General features: G+C 37.8%; 1 protein-coding gene across 1 annotated transcript in view; it reads right to left on the bottom strand.

The window, feature by feature from the left end:
* Window positions 1-26,485, bottom strand: part of LOC139727523 (beta-arrestin-1-like) — a 55,042-nt gene that overhangs the window by 15,895 nt on the left and 12,662 nt on the right. Inside the window, exons 2-3 of the mRNA XM_071638496.1 lie at window positions 14,781-14,927; window positions 1,657-1,687 (exon numbers count right to left, since the gene is read on the bottom strand). Coding sequence (XP_071494597.1) covers window positions 1,657-1,687; window positions 14,781-14,812 — 63 coding nt within the window. The 5' untranslated portion in view covers window positions 14,813-14,927. The remainder of the gene's footprint in view (window positions 1-1,656; window positions 1,688-14,780; window positions 14,928-26,485) is intronic.

Below are 26,485 nucleotides of genomic sequence, written 5' to 3'. Positions count from 1 at the left end.
ACATTGTACAATTAAACAATATGTCAGATATTAAAAAGCACCTGGAATGTTATATTAATCTTTCTGCAATTTCTTAAATTCTGACAATCTACAACCCACTTGATTGAATTTTTTTCAGTTTTGGTTGAATATTACTGACTCATATCAAACTATAAAACGAAAAGGTACTTTGATTGCTATTTGTTTCTATTCTACATAGTAAACACAGAATGACATATCGGCTGTATACGAATGGTTTTTGAAAGTGTGAAATTCAAGATTCTGACACTGACTTGGAAAGCTGTTAATAGTTGGAAAGTGAAATGTCTATGTTCTTTTCGAAAAATGAAATAAAATTTGAATTGAATTGAATTGAATTGAATTGAATTGAATTGAATTGAATTGAATTGAATTGAATTGAATTGAATGGAATTGAACAGTTGTGCTCTTTAGGATTCACTTGAAATATTTTCTGCATACATTGTATATACCCAAAGGGAATCGTCCATATCGTGAGAGTGGTATGTTGGTTCCACAAAGAATCAAATCTTCAGTTGGAGAGAGAGAGAGTATTCGTATTATTCCTTCTCCTGTCGTTCGGAATTCTCTACCCTCCACAGAGTATGCAATTCAAGCTCATTATTATGATACATTTCACACCGCTCTGAAAACACTCTTGTTTTCCCCTGCATTATTAAGATTAACTTTTAAAACCTTTGCACAAATTGGTCATGTTGGTTTATTGTTATGTTATGTAGGGCCTACACCTCTGCGTGTGACAATAGTAACACTAGAGTGATGGTGCATGATAACTGCTTTGATTTATTGTTATCATCATCTTCATATTATTATTATTGTTATTATTATTGATAATAATAATAATAATATTATTATTATTATTATTATTATTATTATTATTATCATTATTATTATTATTATCATTATTATTATTATTATCGTTATTCATATCATCATTATCATTATTATTTCTTTTACTCTAACTGAATCTCAGCCTACATCAGCTCTGTTCATTTCTCTTCAACGTCTTGGATAGACATAGCATTATCTTATTAGTACATAAAAATGCAGAGGATCAAACACGCATAAAAAGATAATAACTGCGTGAATTCTTATCTCAAAAAGAGGACATAGGATGAAACTTCTCCTTTGGCTAGGGTGAGGTCGTCGAAAACACGAACAAGGCACCCGTCTGCCTTTGCCATATAATATATGTGAGCTGTCTGGTGTAGAAGTCGGTTTCGTGTTACTTATTCGGTATCCCTCGTGGCAGAACATCAGGCGATTTCCTCTTTTTTTCACCACAAAGATGCAATGGAAATCAAATGCATGCGATATGTAGTTACGAAAGCAGTTCAACGAAAACAGCGTCATAGTAACAACCGAGAAAGTTTTACAGTTTTGCAATAGCACAAAGCTTTTCAATCACTGATATCGGCAGAGTAACTGTGTGATATGCTTCCATCAAACAAAGAAAAGAACCAACTGGCATATTGTATAAGCTAAATTGTGGACGAATGCATGCAAACATTTACAGTTTTACGGGAAAAATCTTGAACAAACAGTGAGAGTCACTGGTTACCGATTTACGTTGACATCATTTGATGGTACCTATACAACAAACAATCTCAAAGATGAAATAAATAATATTGTACTTACTTTTCCATTTGGACTCGCTTTCTTGAACACTCTGTGGATGAAATAAACAACATGTCAAGATGATAGTAAAATCATGAATGAATAAACACAAACACACACACACACACACACACACACAAACAAACAAACAAACAAACAAACATGATAGTTTGTAGCTTGATTGTAGTTGTAGACATAACCCATTATGTAATATGACATTTTATACAATTATATCCATACGCAATGGAAGAACATTTCGCTTGTGTACTTAAGCGCTTTGAAACACTTTCTATAAACTTTGTATATTATGATTATGATCATGATAATGATTTCGATGATGATTATGACGGTGATGAGGATTGTTATCATCATCACCAGGAGCACACCAACGTCAACAGAAACAATATCTCCTTGGCGGCGAGAGATAAAATAGTATGAGAAGAACAAATTAGTGTCGAGAACAAGACTGAGTGTTTCTAAATTCTGTTGTCACTTTGAGACGTCATAAGACCAAAAATAGCCTATCTCCGGCAAAATCTGCATATTACCGTCACGTTAATTTGGGTGGATCTCCGGACTTTCAATACTGGATGGCTTCGAAACACCTGCCTTGCTCGGAAGATTTCAGTGATTAGTATTCCGTGTGGTGGTTGAATACCAAATCATTAGGATATTATGAGTGTGTAATCTTGTTTTTGGATATATCTGTATTTTAGACATTCTGATGTGGCTAAAATGAATTAAATTACTAATTAAGCAAATGTTAAACTACTAGTATATACGAGACTAACCCACTTCCATCAATTTTTTCAAAATCTCCTCTCCAATACAAAAGAAAGATAGACAGGAAGAACAGATGAAAGAAAGAAAGAAAGAAAGAAAGAAAAGAAAGAAAGAAAGAAAGAAAGAAAGAAAGAAAAGAGAAAAAAAGAACAGAGGAAACAAAACAGGAAGCCTTTTAGAAGAAACGAAAGGAAAGTAAGATATGCTTTATCTGCGACCCACTCTTTTTATAATCGTAAAATGATTGTTAAATCGTAAAAGCCCAGAAAACATTTTCTCATTTTTTTTTTCAACTTTCCACGAGATACAATTACTTTTTTTCACGTCATGTTTCCCGATTAAAAACTGTCTGTGAGCATCGCATATCCATCAATTAGAAAACACCTTGATGGCATCTTGTGGTTTACAATCAAATAAAATGCGAAACTGAGAATGGATGAATTTTTCAGTTGTGAACGTAAAATTTGTTAATTTCAAGTAATAAGATAATTTTATTTTGTTCCTTCTATATACTACCATTCTCTCACTCGCTCCCACTTTATGAGGAATGAAGAACTCAAACCAGATGAAATCGTGCAAAACCTGCAAAGTTTAAATGGGGCAAGTGCTGCCTTTGAACGATCGGTTACTATGACATTTGCTCTTGCGCGACAATTACTCCCGTGGAATATCTGCGAGCTATTGGAAGCCAAGCATAAATTCTATTCACATATATAACCGTAATCTTAATCCTAACCCTAATCCTCATATCAAACTAAACCAAAACCTCTGTCAAAACCCTAACCCTAAGTCCTTGAAGAAAATAAGACCGGAGCAATAATTGTCGCAGGAGCAAATGTCGTGTCACCGAAAGATCAAGTGAAACATTGTTGAGTATATGACGAATGTGATTACTCATTCTCATGCTTCCGGAAGGGGGGGGGGGGGGGGGGGGGGGGTGGAAGGCGAGGGGGCGCAAGATAGGGCACTGGGCTGCTACGAAACCTTTTGTCACGAAATCAAAATTGCAAAGTGAAACCCCCATGGAATATATCATTGCATGTGAACAGGGTGACAACATTCGGGTTTTTTTTTTCTGCGATAAGAAATTGTCTTGCTTGACTAGAGAATGTCGAGCGAGGGGCGTTGTCGCGAAACAAAATAATATTCGATTAAAACAGAAGATAGCCGAGATTCTTTCACGCATCGACACAACTGATGAATTATTCATAACCGGCTTCTGATCGAAGGCGGAGATTAAAAACAAAGGCATAAAGATGAGGGACAATTTTTCGCTTAGTTGTTCACAACGGAAATGCAGAGAAAACCAGTAAGACTGGCAACAACAAGATGCGTGATCTCCTCCTTTTGCAGAATACGCGTGCTTGTTAGTTTTCAACCAGTGGGATATCCATCTCAGGTAGTGCTAATACTGGAGTAATCCCCTTCAAGGCGAGGTTTTCCAACGGAAAACTATAATGCTCCCACCCCTTTTGTCTGTCTGTCTGTCTGTCTGTCTTCTCACTCTCTCTTTATGTGTGTGTATGTGTGTGTGTCTGCGTGTGTCTGCTTGTGTTTGGGTGTGTGTGTGTGTGTGTGTGTGTGCGTGTGTGTGTGAGTATGTGACTTATATGATTCAATATGTTCAAAGGATTATGTTTGGCTTATTATGTCAATATTTTCTCGTGAAGAATTATCAGTGGGATTGATTCATAATCATAATCGAGTTATTATGTTGAGGAGAGGTTTTTGCAATATTAATTGAAAAATAGATTTTTTTTGTGTGCTTTGATTTGTATTTGTATTATTTTTGTTCATGTTACACCCTAAATTGGTTAATTAACGAATCATTTGAATGAAATCAATAAACATCAAGGAAAAACAAAAAAGTGTGCGTGTGTGTGTTTGAAAAAGATTTTAAAAAGATTTCAAGGTACTTAACTATAAGTATAAGAGAGATAGGCAGAACACTAAGCCGAAGTGGACGTGTGGTTCGACAAGGGAACCCGGGTTCAAACCTTAATACCCGATGCGTGCATCATTGTATAATAAAAATGTCCAACACTCTTTTCCCCTCTTCCCACATGTATATAATGGGTATATAGGCCTAAACCTGTTGATTTTAAAGTAATTATGGTGACAATGCCTCCTAAAAAACAATGCTCAAACTATAAAGAGGCTATCCTGGGTCTATGAAACTGGAATAATTATGCAAATATTCCATGAATAGATAAGCAACATTGGGGTACTAGTAACTTAATGATATTGAGTAAGTGCTGTCAAATAGGATTGCCTCCTCGTATACCGTGCACACTGGCCCTATATGCGCTGTCGCCACACATTTAAAATTAACGCTTTCTTCTTCCTTTTTCTTTCAGTGGAAAAAAAGAAACTGCGAGGAGGCATTATACGTGTAGCAGTGTTTACGGCTTGCCTACATCTTCATGTTTTCCCAATGGAACTGAATTTTGAATGTCGTTTCCCGTCTCCCTTGGCTGCATGACTTTGACATATTTATTGTAAGAGTAGTATCCCTTTTCATTCTAGCCACAGCTCCCTATAATATCCCCTCCTGGTTTCATCATAGAGAGGAAGAGATCGAGAGAGAGAAACGCCGCTGGAACACGCGACAAGGTTGTGTCAAATTTCAGATGAAATTGCCTTTCTTGCTTGATTTCTCTGAGCACACGCGACAAGCAGTTATAAATAATAAGTCTCTACAATAAGTTGCCGTCTCCTGATTGCATTTCCTGTGCTTTAGGTCACGGTATTATCGTATAGAAATATGTATATATATATATATATATATATATATATATAGAGAGAGAGAGAGAGAGAGAGAGAGAGAGAAAAGAGAGAGGGAGATAGATCACAATATTTGTTCCGTTGTTGAAAATGTTTAATTTCGTGCTTCAGGCTCTCTTTACAATATTTTAGTTCAAAAAAAAATCTTTTCATCTCATGGTGGAGTGCTATACGTACAAACCTTTGTGTACAGGGCCATATCACTGTCCTTTTTATAACATTATGATTTTGCAGTGCACAAAATACGTTTCATGCGTCTTGCGTGCTCTCATTTTTTAGTTCAAATGACATGATTTTGTATCATTGTTATACTTTTACATTCACTCAATACCAGCATATTATACTCTATGATTTATTGGTTAGAATAGACAGTAAAAGGTTGAAACGAATAAAACCAAATTCATTCATTCATTTTTTTTCCATTTCCAACAGAAACATATAAATATTTTACAGAAATTGAATGCATAAATTTCATCATGATACATAATAAAGGATAGGTTTACAAAATATTTTAAGTATATGTACGGAAATGCTGGAAATGCCATAATCGCTTCCTGTGTCTCTGGTTGCATAAGATATCGTCCAATCATTGTCGGAACATTGAAAAGTTATACATTTCTTGCCTTTCACGGAACATTGATAGGTTACATATCTCTCAGGCGCTGGTTCTCACACTTTCGTATCTCATTCAAGGCAGCAGCCAGTTGCCTCTCCCAAGTTTTTCCTCGTTCTCTCTTCCTCTTCTATTCGTGCTTTTGTTTTCAGTGTTTTTGAGCTTATCGATATAGCAACCTTCGTGCCCTGTCAGCCCACGTGCCATGAATTTGCAACCCCTTCTCTGCCACCATCCTCTCAAAAATACCCATGGCTCCCTCGTGTCCATGAAAAGGCAAGAATGATGACTTCCCCCTTCTTCTCTCTCCCTCTCTTTCTCCCCCCCCCCCCCACTCTATCTCTTTCCCTAAAACAGTAGATAATTTTCAACGTTCATCTCACGTGTCTGACATTTAGGAACACCTGAATGCATCCGGGGGTAAAAAGCAACAATGACCCTTAGAACTTCCTGCTCTGAGTCGCTCAACCTTGCACCTCGAATGAAAGCCGCACGCACATACTCGCCTTGCCCTAACATTTTTCGCTTTTGATGACGGCACATTCAACCTAATTCACAGCTTATTTCATGATTTCAGTCTTAGCTGTTTTTGTTCCTATTCCCACTTGACATAGCATGTCATTCTTACATCATTTTGCTTTGCTTTGCTCGCATGAAAATGAACCCGACCTCAGATGAAAAGGACTCTTTTTTTTTTCTTTTGATAACTGTATCACGTTTTATCGTTGCATGTCGTGTCTTTCTTGCTTTAATTCCGACAAGAATTCTTAATTTCCCGATATGAGCGCAGAAGAACAGTCGCCGTGGCTATATACTGAGGGAAAAAAAAGGTGTAGTGCAGGTCAAACTTGAGTCTATCTGTACCATGCTAAATAAGTAGATGACACATACAATTAATCTTTGATGGGTACTCAAGAGGAAGGGTTTCTAGTGGCAAGAATACTGGTATTTGCCACGGTCACTTTCTGAAATATGCTGTATACTCTGACAGACTCTACGAGCAATTCTTATTGATACGAGGGAGAAATGTCAGTATCAATGCTTGTCAGTATGTATCGGTGTGATAAGGCGTGGACGAGCAAGAGGTACATTATGGGTGTTTCATCTTAGGCAATGTTTTTCTTTATTTAGTCAAGCACTGTCATGACTGATGTGGAAGTAAAATTATATTGCGAGATTATTTGTCTACAGGAGAAAACAATGGGGTACTTCCGCAATGTTCCTGTACCTATTGATAGTGTGTGTGTGTGTTTGTGTGCGTGTAGGTTTGTGCGTGTGTATGTGTGTGTATGTGTATGGCTGTGAGCCTCTAAGAGTGTGTGTGTGTGTGTGTGTGTGTGTGTGTGTGTGTGAGTGTGTGCGTTTGTGACGGCGTGTGTCTGTTTGCGTTTGTGTCATTATTGTATAATAACACTTTCTGTCCTCCTAGCAGAAAATCATATATTTTTTATCCTCCTCTTTATAGAACAAAATAATAAAGATAAAGTTTCCTCGAAGCTTCAATTACAGGGCAGTATATAGGAGAAAAGACGGAACGGCAGACAAAACAACTACAAAGATACAAGAATTTGCTAAATATATGCTCTTTGGTTAATCAAGGCTCTAATTTCAACGAGAGTGAATTGCTTTTATCTTCGTGTTCTTGCACTCCCTCATCAGCACGTATAAGTGCCGGCTGTTCACTTATTTTCCTTTATGGAGATTACCTTCTCACTTGAGTGGGAAGTGTTGGATGGTAATAACATTATATGTAAAAAGCGGGAGGCTGTCTATCAGGGAAAGATGGTAGGAGGGCCTGTCAAGTGCACAAGCTATCTGTATATAACGTTTATATTGGCTGGAAATGCGATTTCAGTGTTAACCCGTCAATGATGGCGTGTAGATTGTGTGTGGCAGCGTCACCACCAGTAAGGCTTCATCAACGTATATACAATGGCGGAGCAGAGATAGAGATGGTGGTGGGGGGGGGGGGTGAGGGGAAGAAGAGAATACGCGATGCTGTATTCGAGGAAGTCTCGGGAAATGTGCAAGATTATTTGCAATTCAAGGTGTAGCTTCGACACAATCCGAATAAACCTGAGTTTATGTGACTCTTGACAAGTACAAACACATTCCATTTATAGGATTCTTGCTGTTTACGCCGATACCAAGGAATGGGAGGGAATGATAGGGAGAGAGAAAGCGAGGGGGAGAGAGAGAGAGAGAGAGAGAGGAAAGGGGGGGGGGGCGAGAAGGGGCGCAGAGCAATAAAACCGCCTATACCCAACAGAGTATATTGAGCAAATATCAAAGTGAGGTCCACTGTATCCAATAATAAAGGATGTAAACGCAGAACTGCATGACAAATTTCCACAAGTGCGTGCCACTTTATTTGCGTATAAACTTTGGTTGTTGTATCTTATATAGATAAAGTAGATAATACCTCACTTGCGTGCTTTCTTGAGATATGCCGCTGAGAGAAATGGTATTCAGTAAACTGGTCAAAATTAAGGTAATTATGTTGCTGGATCGAACATCATCGTGATATACCAAAATGATCAACCTCCGATGGTGAAATACTTTATAGAGTTGGGATTTCTTCGACCTGGTCAGAAAGGAGGTCATTACATGTTTGTAGAAGTAAATTAGCAGCCCGCACGACTGATCTGTATATATATATATATTTATATATATATATATATTATATGATTATATATATATATATATATATATATATATATATATATTGACAGCAAATCTTGCACATATAGACGAAAGCTCGATGATTAAAGGGGTGCTACCCAACACCAGCCACGTCTATATGTGCAAGATTTGCTGTCAATAGATTTACTGTCCTTGCAACCGCCCCGCCATGTTGTGGTTAAGTCCTTTGATGTTAGTATATATATATATATATATATATATATATATATATATATATATATATATAAGAGAGAGAGCGAGGGGAGGGAGGAGGGGAGAGGGACAGTGATGCTATAGTTACAATGAGCAGATAACCAGGGCGCATGTGGTGAAGCAATTTAAGAGACAGTAGATGCGGACTGAAGTGTACAACATTCAAGTATCAATCAATCGAGTGAGAATGTGCCGTAATAGCTGTCGTGGGATGGAGCATAGCCAAGATTATACTTAATTGAGGGCGTTGTGGTGGATTACGTAAAGTTACTCTAGGTCTCAGTGAAAGTATCATATGATACTCAGATACAATACTTGCAAAGAATATCTTTGGTGTTTAAGACGAGATCTCAACAGGGGGTAGGAGACCGAAAAGCTTGGGAAGTAGTTACAGTTGTTATTGTAAATTGCAGCTATTGCGTCTTCCCGTATGAACGTTATTAAAAAGAATTGAAGTATATCAGGCATATTTTATCACTTGCAATTTCGTCCCAAACGTCAACTACTTTTGACTTTCATTTGCTGGAGAAAAAAAAATGAAAAAGAACGTTTTACGATGCGTGTGGTGCTTTTAGCTTCACACCACACTGCTATTAAGCAGCTTCGTTACATATTTTGAGAATAATCATGGTGACCATCCCTGAAACCGTTTCAGACTAATTATCGATATCATTCTACCGCGTGTGAAAATCCTACTCGTCCTTCATGATCGCATCCATACCGTGCAATAATATTGCACTCCCTTTTACACTCCATTATTAAACTGATCGAGGAGGAACAAAGCAGCTTGACTTCACAAATAGTTGGTATAGTAGGAAACGGCCATCCTGGTGGCGTCGTTCGGCGTCGACGGATGAGTTTTATCACGGAGAATTAAAGGGAGATGAAACCCAAAATAAAATAATCTTATACGTAGATTGCGTGAAAGCAGCAATATTCGTAGAGACAGAAATGAAGTTTGGGGATAATCAGGCAAACTACTGAAAAATCATGAATTTTCAAGGATTCAGTGTCGCCATCACTGGATGAGAAGACTACAACAGTTCGTGTTGCAGTCTTCTCATCTCATGACAGCATGCACACCGAGACTTTAGATATTCACAATATTCACAACTTTTTTTTAACAGCTTGTCCGATTCTCCTCAAACTTCGCTGAAGCGTTTTACTGACATTTCCTCAATTTCCTCAATCCACATTACACTGTTTATTTGGATTTCATTCTTCTTTAGGTCTGCAGTGATGTAGCTTTAAAAAAGATGAAACTGCATCAGTTTAAAAAACAACACTCAGGCAATGGTGTCTGTGACAAAATTATAATCTCAAAAGTTAATGACGTCAGTGGGAAATAATAATTTCACTGCTGCACATTCGATCTTGGTTACAATTAAGAAATTCTCTTTTGAAGAAACACACACACAAACACATTAAAAAAAACACGAGAGCAAACTACAAACCTGTTCGTTAGCATAAATGTATTCAAATGGAAGTAAATAGTTCTCTTTTTTCATTCTGTTTTCTTTTAGTATTATGTACCTCTTTAATTATTTGTTCTGTTTTGTTGTGGCAGTTAGATGTACCGTCGAAATGTCTCGTCTTGTCAGCCTTTGCAGCTCGCACGATGATATAAGTGGTTCGAATCACCCTGCCAAACTACAGTATCAGAAGAAAATAGGCATCACTTTGAAACTCATTTCTGCGTCTGATCAATTAAAGGCAAATCAAATTAACGGGGCGTTATGAATTACGCGTCACGTCGAGTTTTCCAGCGCGAAATTCTATTCTTAGTTCCATAAGTGTCAACAAATATCATTAAAAAAAACCCCAAAAACAGAGTGTAATGACAAGAAGAGTGGTATCGCTGCATTTCATGATTATCTTGAAGATTACTCCAGACAGTTTGACCCAGATACTTCGGTGGTTTTTGAAACATGAGAATTCACTGTATAATTGGAACAAAACTTTATCCTTGGCAGACGCAATTAGTTTTATGGACGCTTTCCCGGCAATTTTACGACAGTCTTTCATGCTGTACAGCAGCTCTGTTTTCATCAGGAAACGCTGGATATTATGAAAGGGATATTGTTTTCTCGTAACCATGGCGTCAGCAGTATCCATATGCGCTTGATTTTCTTTTCAAGCCTTATGGAAAATTTTTCTCTGACCCTAACAACAAGTCACTTTGAATAATATTTTCTTGCTAAGAGCTTGGAATATGATCTATTGCTTATAAGCGGAAATTTGCATCCGTCCGTTTTCTTCTTCTTCTTTGAAGGGACCTAATAAAAATAATGATATACTATTAATACTAGCTCCCTACTTCAACCAGATTATCATTGAACTTTCTGGGTTTTTTTTCCGTCCTGGCTACTACGGTCGATATAATTCATATCAAGGTTATGGTACGCTATTGTTCTATTCTTACATTGTGATTTGAGTTGGAAAGTGTCGTTATTCGCAGTATATATAGTGCGCAGACTTTGGGATCTGGAGTTGCATCTTAACCCATTCCATAATAAATTCTGACATCTCCATAAAGTTAATACACAGGCCAACAGGTTCCCGTATTGAACGGGTTAAGGTAAAGCTATTAGAATTAACAACAATACCACCAAAAAGTGATTCAGACTAAAAAGTAAGCGTGTCCACCAAAGCAGCATGTCAGGTTTACCGTGTGTGTGTGTGTGTGTGTATGTGTCTGTCTGTGTGTCTGTCTGCCTGATGTGTCTGTCTGTGTGTGTCTGTGAGTGTGTGTGGGTGTGTGTGTGTGCTTACTTTTGTCTTTATCGTGGGAACATTCGATTTTGAAATTATTCAACTACATTATTAAATCACATTACGATCAGTATTAGAAACATTTTGAGTAAGATTTAAAGGATTCAACTACAACAACAAAGTAGAATTAAATGCCTTTGGCATGTAACTATATACCTAACTCGTTTCATTTTGAACATTATTGTAGGCGATAACGAACGTGTTTGTATAGATTTCTGAAAATCCTCGAAGCATTCGTCATTATTTTTCCATTTGGAATTTAGAATGCGCATAGTTCACATGAAGGCCTATCTTGACAGAAACAGCCCCCCCCCCAAAAAAAAAAAGGAGATAAGAAAGAAAAGATCAGGAAAAGAAAGAATAAGTCTTGCTAATTATGTTATTTAAATCCCTGAGTAATGATTGATGAGGCTGATATGTCGTAACAAAAAAAGAAAGAAAACAATAATGTTAGTACAGTAAGTCAACATCTACTGCTGATTATATGCATGTGCATCATGAATTGCCAAAAGGAAGAACACATCCATTTTCTGATTGAGATATTTTTCAAATCCTCAGACGTTAAGCTATTAATGTTATACAAAGGTCCCCAATGTCCAGAAGAATATGTCAATTCAAGGTTAAAAAATCTTGCCACCACCTAAACGAGCTATTTAGAAAATCAGGTTTAAAAGCGTGATTCGATCAAACGTGTGAAAGATTATAGACAATGGCAAGACGGTTGCTCATAGTAGTACTCTAGGGAATCAAAAAAACCGTTTTTAAGATATCGAAGCTTTCTGCATTGACTCAAAGGTAGAATCTTTTTATTTTCAGTCACATCAACTTTATTAGCTTTTCAGTTTGAACGTCTGTATTAACTGTGCAGCTTTAATGTCTGCGACCACATGATGGCAAAACGTGGATAAAGTTTAGACATAATTGGTAAATCTTATCAAACTTAAAACTTTACTGCAGGGTATTTTCGGTTTGACTTGCAAGAAAACCCGCGTTATATAATACAATTTCTTGCCAAAAGGTCTAGAAATACAATGATGGTTTCTTTTTTTCACTCTGTTTGGTATCACTTTTGAAATTGCTTATTTTTTTCCCCATTTTCAGTTGTGCATTCCTATATGTTTTTATATACCTGTTCTTGCGATTATTGTATTTCAAAGAATTCATGTGGTATCGAAAATACAATTTTAGCTATAGATTCAATCGAATAACAAAGTTGACTTTATTGACAGAATCATTAACTTGTATGAAATGATAACAAAGTCCTTGGATCTTTAATTTTCGCACAAGCTAAATAGTGAAATTGGTCGTGACCATATGCATCTGCATATTAACTGAAATGATGATGTTACCAACTTTTAATTCATCTATCGGCTTAATGACACACATACACACAAACACACACACACACACACACACACACACACACACACGCACACTCAAATCACGAAAATTATGTTTCAGTTCGATAAACTAACAGCTGTACAGCCCTCAGATCCCTAAATGTTGCCATTGCGAGTCTTATTTCAATAGATATAGAGGCAAATAAAGTCATCAAGACAAGGTTTCTCTTTTTGAACTCAGGTTGTTGTTGTTGTTGTTTTCATTAAAGCCAACTCGAACAGGGTGTTGTTGGACACATCAATTCAGACAGGCACAGGATGTGAAAACCACTTCACATCTTTAATACGATAAAACAGCTTTCAATGATTTTGTTTCAATTAAAAAGATCAAGATGGCGCTGATGTAGAAGGCGGTAAGGAACTTCATGTAAAATTCAACAGGAAGCATTACGGCGTACAGGTGTCTGCCTTGGTTCTCAAAGCGCATGGGACAAAAATGGGGGGGGGGGGGAGGTTGTATACACCCACGGGTCAGGTATGGGGAGAAAGAAAAAGATTATAGCTTAGAATTAGCATCCGTGCGGGGGATACTAGAAAAGGAAATTTATCTATAAATTTGCATTACAGTTTCCGCTTGAAAGAATCAGACTTCTGTGTTAAGGCATTAATCACTATTAATACAGTCTAAAGTGACTTAAAGGTGTTTCCTTGTACAATACTTTATGTGGGATGCGACAAGGAACCAACGCAAGAAAAAAAAAAGAATAATTATGGATTGCATATTGAAAGAGAGAAGAGAGTGCATGGTCACAGACGAATCGCTTGTAAGGAAGAGGAAAACAAAAGTCAATGTTCATCATGGAATGCTAATCATACGATTTAAAACTTTTGTATATTCCGAAGTTTTCAAGTTTATAAAGCGATGAAAATATAACTGTTTCTTTGACAAAGCTATAGACGAAACAAACTTATGCATAATTAATATTCCGGCTCGGAAGAGAGAGAGAGAAAAAAAAGTCTGAAATAGAACCATTGATTAAGCCTTCTGTGATGAAGATCTTTACGGGTATTTCACACCCTCCATTAGAACATCGCAATTAAATTCGCCAATATAATATATCGCCCATGAGGTATTCTTAAAGGCCGTGTCGTTTTCTATAGCTGCTATTCGAGAGTCAAGACGCGTGTCGAGCGCTGGTCTCGCTGCTCATTTGCTGGTCACCATGACAACCAGACTTTTTAATTTGCACTGCGGGCATCCGTGGATCTGCCATATGGAAAATTAATGACGCTGCATCGATACGCGACTTGGCTGCATCGCAAACTGTGATGGATATATGGAAATTGAAATGGTCTTGCGTTATCAGTTAATGACAGGTCTTGTCAGCTAAGCCTGTCAATGGACTGTAATGACATTTTCGAGGCTGTCAGTATAATGTAAATCCTAATATTTCCTCTTTGCCGCGAATACACTCCATTAGAGCATGTTTGAAAGGAGCACTGAATCACCAATGCATCATGCAGGAAAGACACTCAAAGAGGACCTTGTTATTTCAGTACAACTAACCAGAAGGGGTACTTTGAGAGAGGCAGCAGCTTCACTAGAGTGCAAAGAGGGAAAACACACACACACACGCACACACACACACACACACACACACAACCCCCCCCCCAAAAAAAAAAAAACAAAACAAAACAAAACAAAACAACCAAAATATCAATTAGGCCTACATAGGTATTTACCGTCCAGCACCATGGGAATGAATAAATTTCGAAGCATATATGACATGCTGCATATAATATTTTCCTCTTCATTATTACTAGTTTCCCTTTTACATGTTTGATTTCATTCTGGAATAAATTCAGACCGTACACAAACGAATTCACGTTTGTAAATCCGCCATTACAGAGGAGCCATCACTTTATTCGCTTTACTTGACTCAAAGTTGCTGTCTTACCTTGTACCCGACTTCCCTTTGGAGGCAGACATTCCGATAGGTGCGTGCGCGTGACGAGTTGAGTTGCTTTGTTTATACCGCTGGAGGCAAGGTTGATATCCGCTTCGCGCCAAAAGGACTCCGAGGATCGTCTGCTCCTTAGCTGCTCTGCAAAGATACAAAAGGGATTGGAGAATAGCTCGTAGACTGCCGTATATACGTCTGAACTGCAATCCTATTCAAGGATAAGACTGAACCTACGTGCACACTTCCACATGAAGCAAGTCGTCTGTTTTTTCCCCCATCACACGTTTTCTCTGGATGGGCGTCGTTTCCCGATCGCTATTGTCAGAGTGATTGTGAAACTATACGGGGATAAGCTTTCTATCCTGTCTATAGAGCCATTTTGTCAGTTAGCGTGCATATTTTGTAGATTGTTTCTTGTCTGATTATTCGCTTTATCTATACTTTTCCAGATGTTTTACGAGAGTAAAAGCACAGCAAACAGAAAACATTATGCAACAAAAATCCCTGCGTAGAGTATAAATATACACAAAGATTTAGTAAACGCACTAGAGAATGCTCTAACAAGCCCACCCACACAATTTACAGATCACTTTATAATTTTGTGACGTACGAGTAAAAAATGCACGCCTCGCACGTTGACTTAAAGAGTCACTGAGCTTCTGAAGAGTACATGGACCCTAAAAGTAGCTACTTCCGTATCCTTAATGATTGTTGCAGCCTATACACGACACAATCACCCTTCAGTAACTCTTGCTCTTCAGACTGGACCCTATCATTTCATAACATTTTTGAAAAGGTTTAACAACAACAACAACAACAACATCAACAACTACAGCAAAAATTATAACAACAACAAGAACAAGAACTAGAACATCAACAATTACAACAACAATTATAACAACAACAACAACAACAACAACAACAAAATCTGACTTGTATTGCCAATCGGTGAACAGGTAGAGCCACAATTATGACATATCTTTTGAATTGAATTTGAATTGAATTGAATCCTAATGAATGAAATATACTAGTTTAATGGATTAAAAACAATTCATTGTCAATGTCTGTTACACTATCAAGATGAAAAGATCATGGCAGCACTGTAGATTATGTTACACTCTCAAACTTTGGATTTGCGTGTGAGCATTCCCTGCTCCGAGCATCTTTCAACAAGATTTTTTTCCCCAGTTTGTCCCGCATAATCCAGGCAAATGTATGGTGGGGTGTATACGTGGCAGCACATAGGTATAAATAACGATAATACTTGACATGCCTTTTATTAAGGGAACAGTGCCTTCAATACCTCAAAGGACAAGTCCACCTTCATATACATAAGGATTGAGAGAATGCAGCAATATTAGTAGAACACATCAGTGAAAGTTTGAGGAAAATTGGCCAATCCGTTCAAAAGTTACGAATATTTTAAGTATCTGCGCAGTCACTGCTGGAAGAGAAGACTACTACAGTGTATGATGTCACATGCGTACAACTGTATAAGGAAAATAAAAAGAGAATTTCACAAAACTTTACTTTTTGACTAAAGTGCACATGTCTTTGACTTGCTACTGACGTATGTTAAGGGTAATATTATTCCCCCTGCCTTCTGAAAGAGAGAAGTCGAGTGTTCTTTTGTTATGCGAGAAAAATGGAAATTTTCTTTATTCTTTCTTTATATCGTTGTACTCATGTGACACCACAAGCTATAGTAGTCTTTTCATCCAGCCATGACTGAGCAGAAACTTTAAAAATTCATAACTTTTCAACGGATTGTCCGATTTTGCTCAAACTCTCACTGATATGTTCTACTAATATTGCTGCATTCACTCAACCCACATGTCTATGAAGGTGAACTTGTCCATTAAGTAGATGAGACCTTGGTTATGATATTGAACTATGCGAGCGAAGAATCCATCAACGTCGGACGTAGCTTTGATACAGCATAGATGATATACATCATCCAGTCTCTGTCAAATTTAATTCACTAAAGTGGAAAGCTTTGTAATATTAAAGGTGATTTTAGCAAGATTTTTAACAAATGACATGAAATATAAAAATACACAGAATACTAGAAGTGCCATCATACTCGAAACATTGTTGAAATTGCATTAAATTTTCGAACTCCATAATTTTTTTTTTCTGTATTTAAAGTCCAATACAAAGATGAAACTTATAATACTCTTTTCAATTTTACTATTGTATGTACCATTAAAGTCAACTTTATCATAGCGATCTATGATCGACATATGATCTATGAGCGATCTATCAGCATAGAACATGTCATGAAAGTTTTGAATTATTCATTAATTTTGTTTGAACGCTTGATCTTTTTAAGAAAATCAATCAAAATAGGGGTTATCGTATTTTTGTTTGAATAATGCAGAAATGAATTGAAATTGAAATTGAAAAATATAATAAAACAGGTATGGATAGATTTACGTCAAGCTAACTTACAGCTTGCTCATGGATCGGAGGGGGTGTGTAGTCTAGAGGATATAGGAGGAGGATGAAAGAGGAGGATACATTATAGAAAAATGAGAAAGTCAGACAAACACACAGGCAAAGAGACAAAGAGACAGACAGACAGATATATTACTCGTAAGATGCAGAATCAGATTTTCGGATATGCAGTGTTTCCATTTCTGAAGAATATCACGTATCCTACATTCCTTCCGGTATAATATAATATCACACTTTTATCTCAAATGAGAGAAAAAAATATGTAACTCCTGCAGAACTGTGCATGTGCAGTGGAAATGAGCCCTTGAGAAAAGTTTTAAAAAAATATATTGTGAGCGTGTCGCGCCCGCTCGGGCCCCGAACAATGAGCTTTAATGATTCAGAAGTGTGGGTGTGCCATATATGCCACCTATATGTGCTGCCACATAATTATTCATAATTATGTTTGTATGTTTGTGTGTGAATGTATGTGTATGCCTGTATGTGTGTGTGTGTGTGTGTGTGTGTGTGTGTGTCTTTGTGCGTAACAGTGTTCACGCTCTTGCACTTAAGAGCTTGAAATAAAAAGTGCATCAGACAAGGAGAAAAAAATAAACATGAAGCTATAGGGTTGGAAGAAGAATTCAGCACAGAGTGCTGAAAATAACGTGTAATTTCAATTTGCATCATTGAATTACTCTCACCTTATTTCATTAGCAGATGCTTTAGAGTGGTAGGCTCATTAACCGTTACCATAGCGACCGCTCCTACTTGGGTGGATGTGGATAATGTCATCATGTTAGCTTTGAATGATTATGGACCCAAGAGGAATGTGGGATAGTACCAATCCTCTCTCGCAGGACGAATTTCATCCCGTGCGGCAAACAACAATCCATCACATGTTGACAGGCTCCCCTCCCCCCTCCTCGTCGATTTAAGTATAACCTCAACATTCTCACACTCGATGGTGATAGCAAAATCCCCCCCCCCCCCCCAATTTATGGCACTCTAATCAACATCCATTAACTCCAACTGACATCACACTATAATTGTTTGGTGCGCATTTACCTCAGGCACGAACACCATATCTATCTATCTCTATATCTGTCTCTCCTTGTTTTTGTATTCTGCAGGTTAGTAACCAACCCTCTCAACACACCGGTGCTTATCCTATACTAAGTAATAAGCCAGTTCACAGTTAACACCAATAACTTCTGGAAGCACACACTTTACGGACATGGAATGATGTTTTAGAAGAGCAGTTGGTACAGCCAATCAGAAAGTGGTAATCTATGTCTAAGTGCTACATGAAAGTATTTTGCTGATTCGGTTGAAAAGAGTACATTTTCACCTGTACACTATGCACCTGGTTCATACATTAATTTGATTTGATTTGATTTGATTTGATTTGATTTGATGTGATTTGATTGATTTATCTCACAAAAAATAAACACGTATACATACATTGCACACAGATATATGCACATATTTTGTACATGTAATATGTCATATACATTTTGTGTGGATCGTCATTAAAGCTGCGAAAAGCTTGACTGAGACTTCTAGTATTATACCGTTAGTAACTTCGGTTACAAGTCAATATCAAGAAAAGGTCTGCAATGACCTTTGTACATAATCAGAATGTAACTGTGAGGTGGGTGATCAGTGTGGGTGCTAAAGTCAGATATGGGACCTAACCTTGTTTTATACCGTCTGTCCAATGTTTTTGATAGTTTTACTCTGTATATTTCGAATCTAGTGATGCAAATCTTGCATCCTTTAGGAAAGCTTGAGGGTTCTAAGATATTCAAAATGGCCGCCAATAAGGCCGAAAAATTTTGATATTTCTACATGTATCTAAATGTATAAGTGATTATGATTACAAAGAAAAAAGTATGGTTTCAACCTATTTCCTAGGTGCAGGATGACGCAATTCCTGAGCATCCTTGAGGGTTTTGAGATTTTAAGATTTTGGAGGGCACTTTCAGCGGCCATCTTGAATATATCAAAACCCTTAACCCTCAACAGACTGGGCTATTCTGGAGATTTTGAGGACGGGGGGGGGGGGGTGATGGCCCTAGTCTTTTTAAGGTTAAGGATGCAAAAGTTACATCAACCAGATACTATTGAACACCCTCGAAATAGGGTAAAACATTCTCATATGTTTCAAATATTTCACCATCAACTATAAGGAAATGTATAGGAATTTCAGATTTTGGAGGGAACATTCATGTAACGAAGCTTCGTCACTGCATGATTTCACACATTGCTACTCAACAGGTAAACCAAAAAACTGAGAAAAAAGTGTGGTCAACCAAACAAGCCGAAGTCTAGTCTAATGCACTCCGAAGAATATAGAAACGTTGTGGCACAGATAGTCTTGACAGATTGAGAATTTAAAAAAAAAAAAAAATATATATATATGTATAAACATCAGCATCAACATCAACAACAACAACGACAAAAGTACAACAATTAGCAATCATACCTTTCTTGATTGATGGCTTTAATCACGTGTACTCCTTACATTTTCCTATCAATTGTTCACCATTCCAGTCATCTCGGCTTTGTGCATTCAATATTATGGTACGATGTCCCAGGTTGATGCCGTTTGCTGACATACTGATAGTCACTTGAGACACCTTATCCGGTCGGTATTGCTCCTATGTTTTACGAGTGTGTGCACGCATGTGCGACATGAGTGACGGACCACTTCATCGGTTTTACATCCTGCTCTCGCGAGAAAGTCTTTGTGATACACCACGGAGCTACAACAACATAGCTGCCTGGAAACTCATATTATGGACTTCAATCTCTAGGTACAAAGTGCCCCCCCCCCCCCCCGGTTAGGACGACATGATGACTCGAAACATTGCTCAGACGTAGTTACTGGGCCTCACTACCGTCTTTTCCCCTTTTCAGTTTATTCTTTATCATTTTCTCGTGTTTTGTATTAAAGTTTTCTTTCCTATCTCTTTGGTGGAGTCTAACGGACCATTCATTAATCACGACGGTCGTTCTTTCCACCACATGGCGCAAGTATAATGCATGGCATTTACCATCTTCCTCCACTAAGTACAAAAACACCTCCCCCCCCCCCAAAAAAAAAAAAAAAACGAGAACAAAAACAAAAAGATCACACTTCCGTTTATATGTCAAAACAACAGCTGCTGAAATGGTTAAAGATGCACCACTGAGCAGTTATCTCTTCAAGAACCACATCTTCATCGAACGCTCTGACTCGAGGCAACGTGTCATCTCACAAGTACCGATCTATCCCTCACCGACATTATACCTTCTTCTTTATTTTGTTCTTACTATTTGCCTTTTTTTGTTGCCCAAAATTATACACCGATCCATCCACTAAAATCCCTCACTGACAATACCTTCTTCTTTATTTTGTTCTTACCGGTTTATTGTTGTTGCCCAAAGAATAATATGTAGATTTATTAACATGTATACATTAAGAACGCATGCACACAATCATGATTGTCTGAATGAACGAATGAATGAGGGAAGGAAGGAATGGGTGAATAAGTGAGTGAGTGAATGAGTGAATGCATTGATGAATGTGTGAGTAAATAAGCGAAGGGGTGAATAAGTGAACAGGACTGTGAGTGAACGAGAACGTGAATGCCTGGGTAACTGAGTGAGAGGATGAATGCATGACTGAACAAGTGAATGAACGATGAGTTGGGTAATGGATGAATGTCGAGTGAATAAATGTGCGATTGAATAAAACAAAATCTGATCGTTAAACCGCCTCGTGCAGGCTGTCGAAAATTGTCCATTTCCAGAGTGCTCCTATGACGATATCGTAAATCCGCCGCCCCAGGAAAAGAGAGCCGTCACCCACCCCTCCCCCTCCCCATCCCCATCCCACATGCCATCACGCCTTGAAGACAGTGTAAATATGGCGAAGTAATTTGGTCCATGGTCCTTGAAAATAGGCTACGCAAATACTCAAGGGACGTGGAGAAGATGGGGTATTTGCATTATTATTTTTTTTTTGGTAATGTGGTGCCAGCATCCCTATAATATCGCTTTTTTTCTCTCCCACAATAACGAGAGGTCTGTGCAAGGTATACAGAAGAATACGCTCTGGAACCACTGTGAATTGCAATGGCCATTTAACGCGATCGAGAAATATCTAATTTCCAATGATAGCTTCTCTAAGGCATCTGTTGTTTCACGCAACGACTTCTATTTTGAATGCGTGTGGTCTTCCGCAGACTGCCGTCACGCTGTAAATTTGTTGAGAAAACATGAATAATAGCATCATCATTCTCCTCCCTCGCATAGGAGCAAAAAATGAAAGACGCTCTCAAAAGGGGAAGCGAGATAACCTAACGTCACCCAAAAGCTCTGAAGTGGCTTTGAGTCGAATTGTTCCAGGGGTATATACAAACAATTCGTGATACACCTGCACTGTAGACTGTATATCTTAGTTAACTATTTGCAAATTTAGTAATACAATTCAAATCTTGTTAATGGAGTTAATGTGTACACTGTGTAAAGGCAATGAAGAAAAAACATTTTGTCAACAACTGATGTTTATGTATATGTATGGCTCCAACAATATGTACATGTTCATGTACAATGATATTACAGGAATCAATAAATCAAATCAAATCAAATTTATTTTCTTTCTTCGAATCATGTGCATTGTAATCTGTATATGGATGTTTTATTTGATATTACTGAAAAGAAATTTGATTTACATGTATGTATGTATGTATGTATGAAATTATGTCGAAAAAAGTAAATCAAACAAACAAACAAATATGTGCGACAGACGTCTTTTTAACGATGATATCAACATGCGACCACGTTAATTAGGGTGAGTATATCACATTCTACCAGGATGACAGAAAAGGGAAAGAGGATGGGAACGGGAGGAGGAGTAGGAGAAGAAGGACGTTGGTCGGCATGAATTCGTCGAGAAAAAAAAAACATTTTCACCAGATTTTAGTATGGAACATTGACACGTCATCCAAAGCAAGCCTAAAGCATGCATAACTATAATTGAAGGTGAATGACTATGAATACATCGTGTCAAGTGGTATCTCCTCTTGCTATGTAGAATAACTCTGATACTGAGAGCTTTGAATCTTGATGAACTTATACCGAATGCAAACTTGGAGGGGTTAATGGTGCTTCTCATGATAAAATGCTTCATCCTATATAGGCATTACACTACATCATACGCAGAAAAAATATTTCATTTTCCATTCCCTTTAACTTCTTTTTTTTTTTAACTGTCCCCCCCCCCCCCCAGCGGTATGACTGGAGCAGACTATTAACATGAGTATGCGGTAAATTGATCTCTGAGGGATGTCCTTGGGCAGAACATATTGGATCAGAGCGGCTTGAAATATTGACTAATTCATTAACAAAGATGAATTCGATTGATTGGCGCTTTATGATAGCAAATTATGTCTTTTCATTTCTCAAATTATCAAAATAAACTTTAAAATGGGGAAAATTTCCTCTATGAGTTCCCAGAGAGGGATCGTGAGAGGGATGTGCCCTGTATCACTGATACTTTTTGTTAAAAAAAGTAATTAAAAAAAAAACGCAGTATGCTCTCGGATCTTTCGCGATCACCCACGAGTATAATACAATATTTTGTCGAGGGTTTACTTCGTTGAAGTTCAATTCCATCTCATAAAAATGTAACTTAAATAAACATACATATAGTAAAACAAAACAAAAGAAGAAATGCACAATTTCATGAAATAGGTATTATGTCGCAATCAATTATGCAAATTAGATGAAATTATGGCATCACCTCCCATTATTGTGTCTTAATGGACCAATAATCATTCATTACCTCGGCTGACACCACATCAAAACAGAAAAGTTGGTGATTCATCACCTTTCGCTTCAAACCATTTTTGCGTTATAATACCTACCGTGATTTGTTGTGGGTGAAGGGGTTGCATGTCATAGCTTTTTGTACAAACTAGTGGTAGCATGTTGTATAAGGTGATATCCTAAGCATCCATCCAGTTTTCATGATGTAATTGTGGCAAAATATCATTGCTTTGTGGAAAAAGATACAACCCTTTAAAATTCTACGACTTTCTTATCCGCATCCGGTTCTATAAGTAGGATTCCTCCGCTCTTTTCGTCTTAATTTTACCTTACCTTTTACATGGAGACAGTTTTTACAATATGTAGTGACATTTCTTTTTAAACTCTCGAAAATGAAATGTCGTCTCAAAACCGAATCAAATTAATTTTTTTTTCTTCTTTAAGGTACTGTTTACCCTTGGGAGCAGTGATTAAAAGAACGTTCGAGTTATCGCATTCGATGCATAGGATGTGTAGGTCAGCTGTGACAAAACATCCTACCATATGATTTTTTTGCAATAAAGCCTAAAATATAAGGAGATATCGCTATTTTTTTCTCTAAACCATAACTGTAGACGGCTTAGTCTAGAAACAATTTTATTATAGTTATTGTTCACACTTTGTATATTTAACAATACTTAACAGTGCTTTTACTGAGTATTTTTTTTTACACTGATTGTTTCTATCCCTAACTTACATTTTGGAACTATTGTGAAGCACTAAAGCTGGGTTTTTGTTTTATCTGCAAACGGTAAACAATGCCTTAAAAGTTATGTCAAGGCAGATAGAGAAAGTTGAAGGGTTTTATATCAAAGCGAAGTATCCTATAGTTCATCACTGAATAATAAAAAAAGAAAAATTTATCCAGTGATCTAGGAAAAGTTGAGGTGGGAACTTTGCTGATTTTGGCGCCAGCATCTCACCAAGAAAATGCTGCCTCTTTGAGAACAACATGAAACCACTGAAACAACAACAACAACAACATGGTAGCTGATGCCGGTTCCTTTTCCTTCATGCCATGTCACTACTTCCAAAGGGCAAAATGGATTTTAGGTTGATAAAACTGTGAAAATCCGCCGGGTATAACCCACTTGGGGTCTGTGCAACCCGGCGATAAATTTGTACACCGTCGCCCACGCACGAATAGAATGTTGTGAGACCATGAGTGGGTGTGGAACGGTCAAAATGGCCGCGTAGATCGGGGCATTGGGCAAGCATCCATTAATCTAGATTGTAGAACTGATACAGTCTCCAAGGAATGTTTTGTTTTGTTTTATTTTAACTTCTCTGTGCTGTATAATCTCTTATCTGATCGCAACACTCTAGCGGTAAAGCGCCTCATTAAGAATGTATCGACCGTGTCATCTATGGGTATTGTTTTTTGCCGCCATCTCAACATCGCTTCAATAACAAGGGGTGAATAAATTTTGCAGAAAGAAATACAAAGGATTTCTTTAGGCAGGATGTAAATTGCAATGTCATACGGATTAGTCAAGCACCAGTCGAGGATTGGATGAACAAGACCATAATAGTGATGATAGCCCAGTTTTGTGATTTTTCTCCGGTTGGAGAGCATTTTCGACTACAAATAACATGTCAAACGCTATATACCAAACGCCAGAATGATTATGTTACTTGTAATCGTTTTACATATCTTTTTAACTTCATCGGTAGACAACAATTTTTAATTCGATACATTGCTCACGACTGAACGACTGATAAATGAATGATCAAAAATTTGGTGATGTAAAACGAAAACGTGATTGAGGTAAAAATCTGGTAGGCAGTGCAAAGTGCAAAGGCTGCGCGGTGCATACTGTGTGTGTGTGGAGGGGAGGGGGGGGGGGGCTTGAATTGGTAGTCACGTCAAGACCATGTCAATTGCATGCATGTATGCAAGGAAAATTCAAGAAAAAGGCACGCGTTACTGCCAATGTATTTGATTGATCAATGCAATAATATGACAGACACAGGCCAACTAGGTTATGCTATTAACATGCAAGCACTGCAATCGTCAAAATTCCAACTGATAGCTTTATGATCATTCAGAGGTGACTAGACATGACCTTTCTCCAAAGAAACAAATCACGTGACCTCGGGTCCTAAAGGTATCTGGTGACAACACCTCAACATTATACACTCAACATGATATCGCACCCTTGCGTTGTCATCTTGATCTTTTCTCCTTCCCTTCTTTTCCATTCCGAGTGTTTGCTGATAAATTTTCATGTTTCCACTCGGTTACTTTCTGCTTGGCTTCTATACGATCCTTCCCCAGCTACCTTAATTCTGATCTTGTCAGTCACGGGAATGAGAAGATTCCCGGAAAGGGGGCACGATGAGCCTCATAGGGGACGATATCGTTTCATGTCACTGGGAGAGCATCTTATTCACTCATCCATGTAGGCCTACTGCATATCGTACACAGCGTGTTTTTCTTCTTCTTCTTCTTCTTCTTCTTCTTCTTCTTCCTCTTCTCCTTCTCCTTCTTCTTCCTCTTCTCCTTCTTCTTCTTCTTCTTCTTCATGGTCAATTTTGCAACCTGAGACCTGTGGATTTGAATTTTCATGTGACAGGTGGTGTTATACGTGAAACGACCCCACCCCAAATTAGCTTTATTCCTGTATTAAAATGCTCCATCTCCGAATGCAGATGCATAGGCTCGATCTGAAATTTTAAGAGCGAGTGTGTATTGGTTCGTGTCAAAATGTGAGCTATCTGCATGCATTCAACCGCCAATGCGAAAAATTCCCCAAGCGCGGAGAACGGCGCGTTTTAGTAAAGACCGCACAGAGATCACTCCGCGGTAGTAGGATGATGTGCCTGTTCCGTGGTACATTGTACTACTTTGGCATTGAGTTTGACATCGGTGATGGGCCGCGCCAGAAGATGAGGAATGCGATCTGCTCTTCTTGCACTCACAACCGGCGCCTGATAATTCAATGCACCGCCCGGTCTATTTCAGTTTTTAATCTAATCGCGAAATTACTCTCGACCACTCTGCTGTGGTGGTCTGCTTTAACCTTGCTTGATAAAGCACAATGTGCTAATTGCTTTTTGTTAAGTGCAATGTCAATCTTCATATATACTCGAGCGTCCTTGGGAATGGTCGACCAAGAGTATGGAAGGAAGAAACGACTTTTCAACCCCAACAACAATAAAACAAACACACACATAAACACACACAAACAAATACACACAGACACACACAAACACACAGACACACAAACAAAAGATCAAAATAAAGAGTTATACTCATAAGAAACCTCAAGAGCATTGGAATGGAATGAATCGATCTGTATTCACAAAATTGAAGTGTCCTTGAACCAATAAAGTGTAAGAGCAAAAGTTAAGGAAAATAATTCAAATGAAGATTCATCCTCAAGCATTCATATATGTATACTTAT

Source organism: Diadema antillarum, unplaced genomic scaffold (genome assembly GCF_040938485.1).
Source record: "Diadema antillarum isolate AM-2024a unplaced genomic scaffold, OU_Dant_1.0 seq00000135_RagTag, whole genome shotgun sequence".
In the NCBI taxonomy this organism is placed as follows: domain Eukaryota; kingdom Metazoa; phylum Echinodermata; class Echinoidea; order Diadematoida; family Diadematidae; genus Diadema; species Diadema antillarum.
This window is presented reverse-complemented; position numbering and strand designations above follow the sequence as displayed.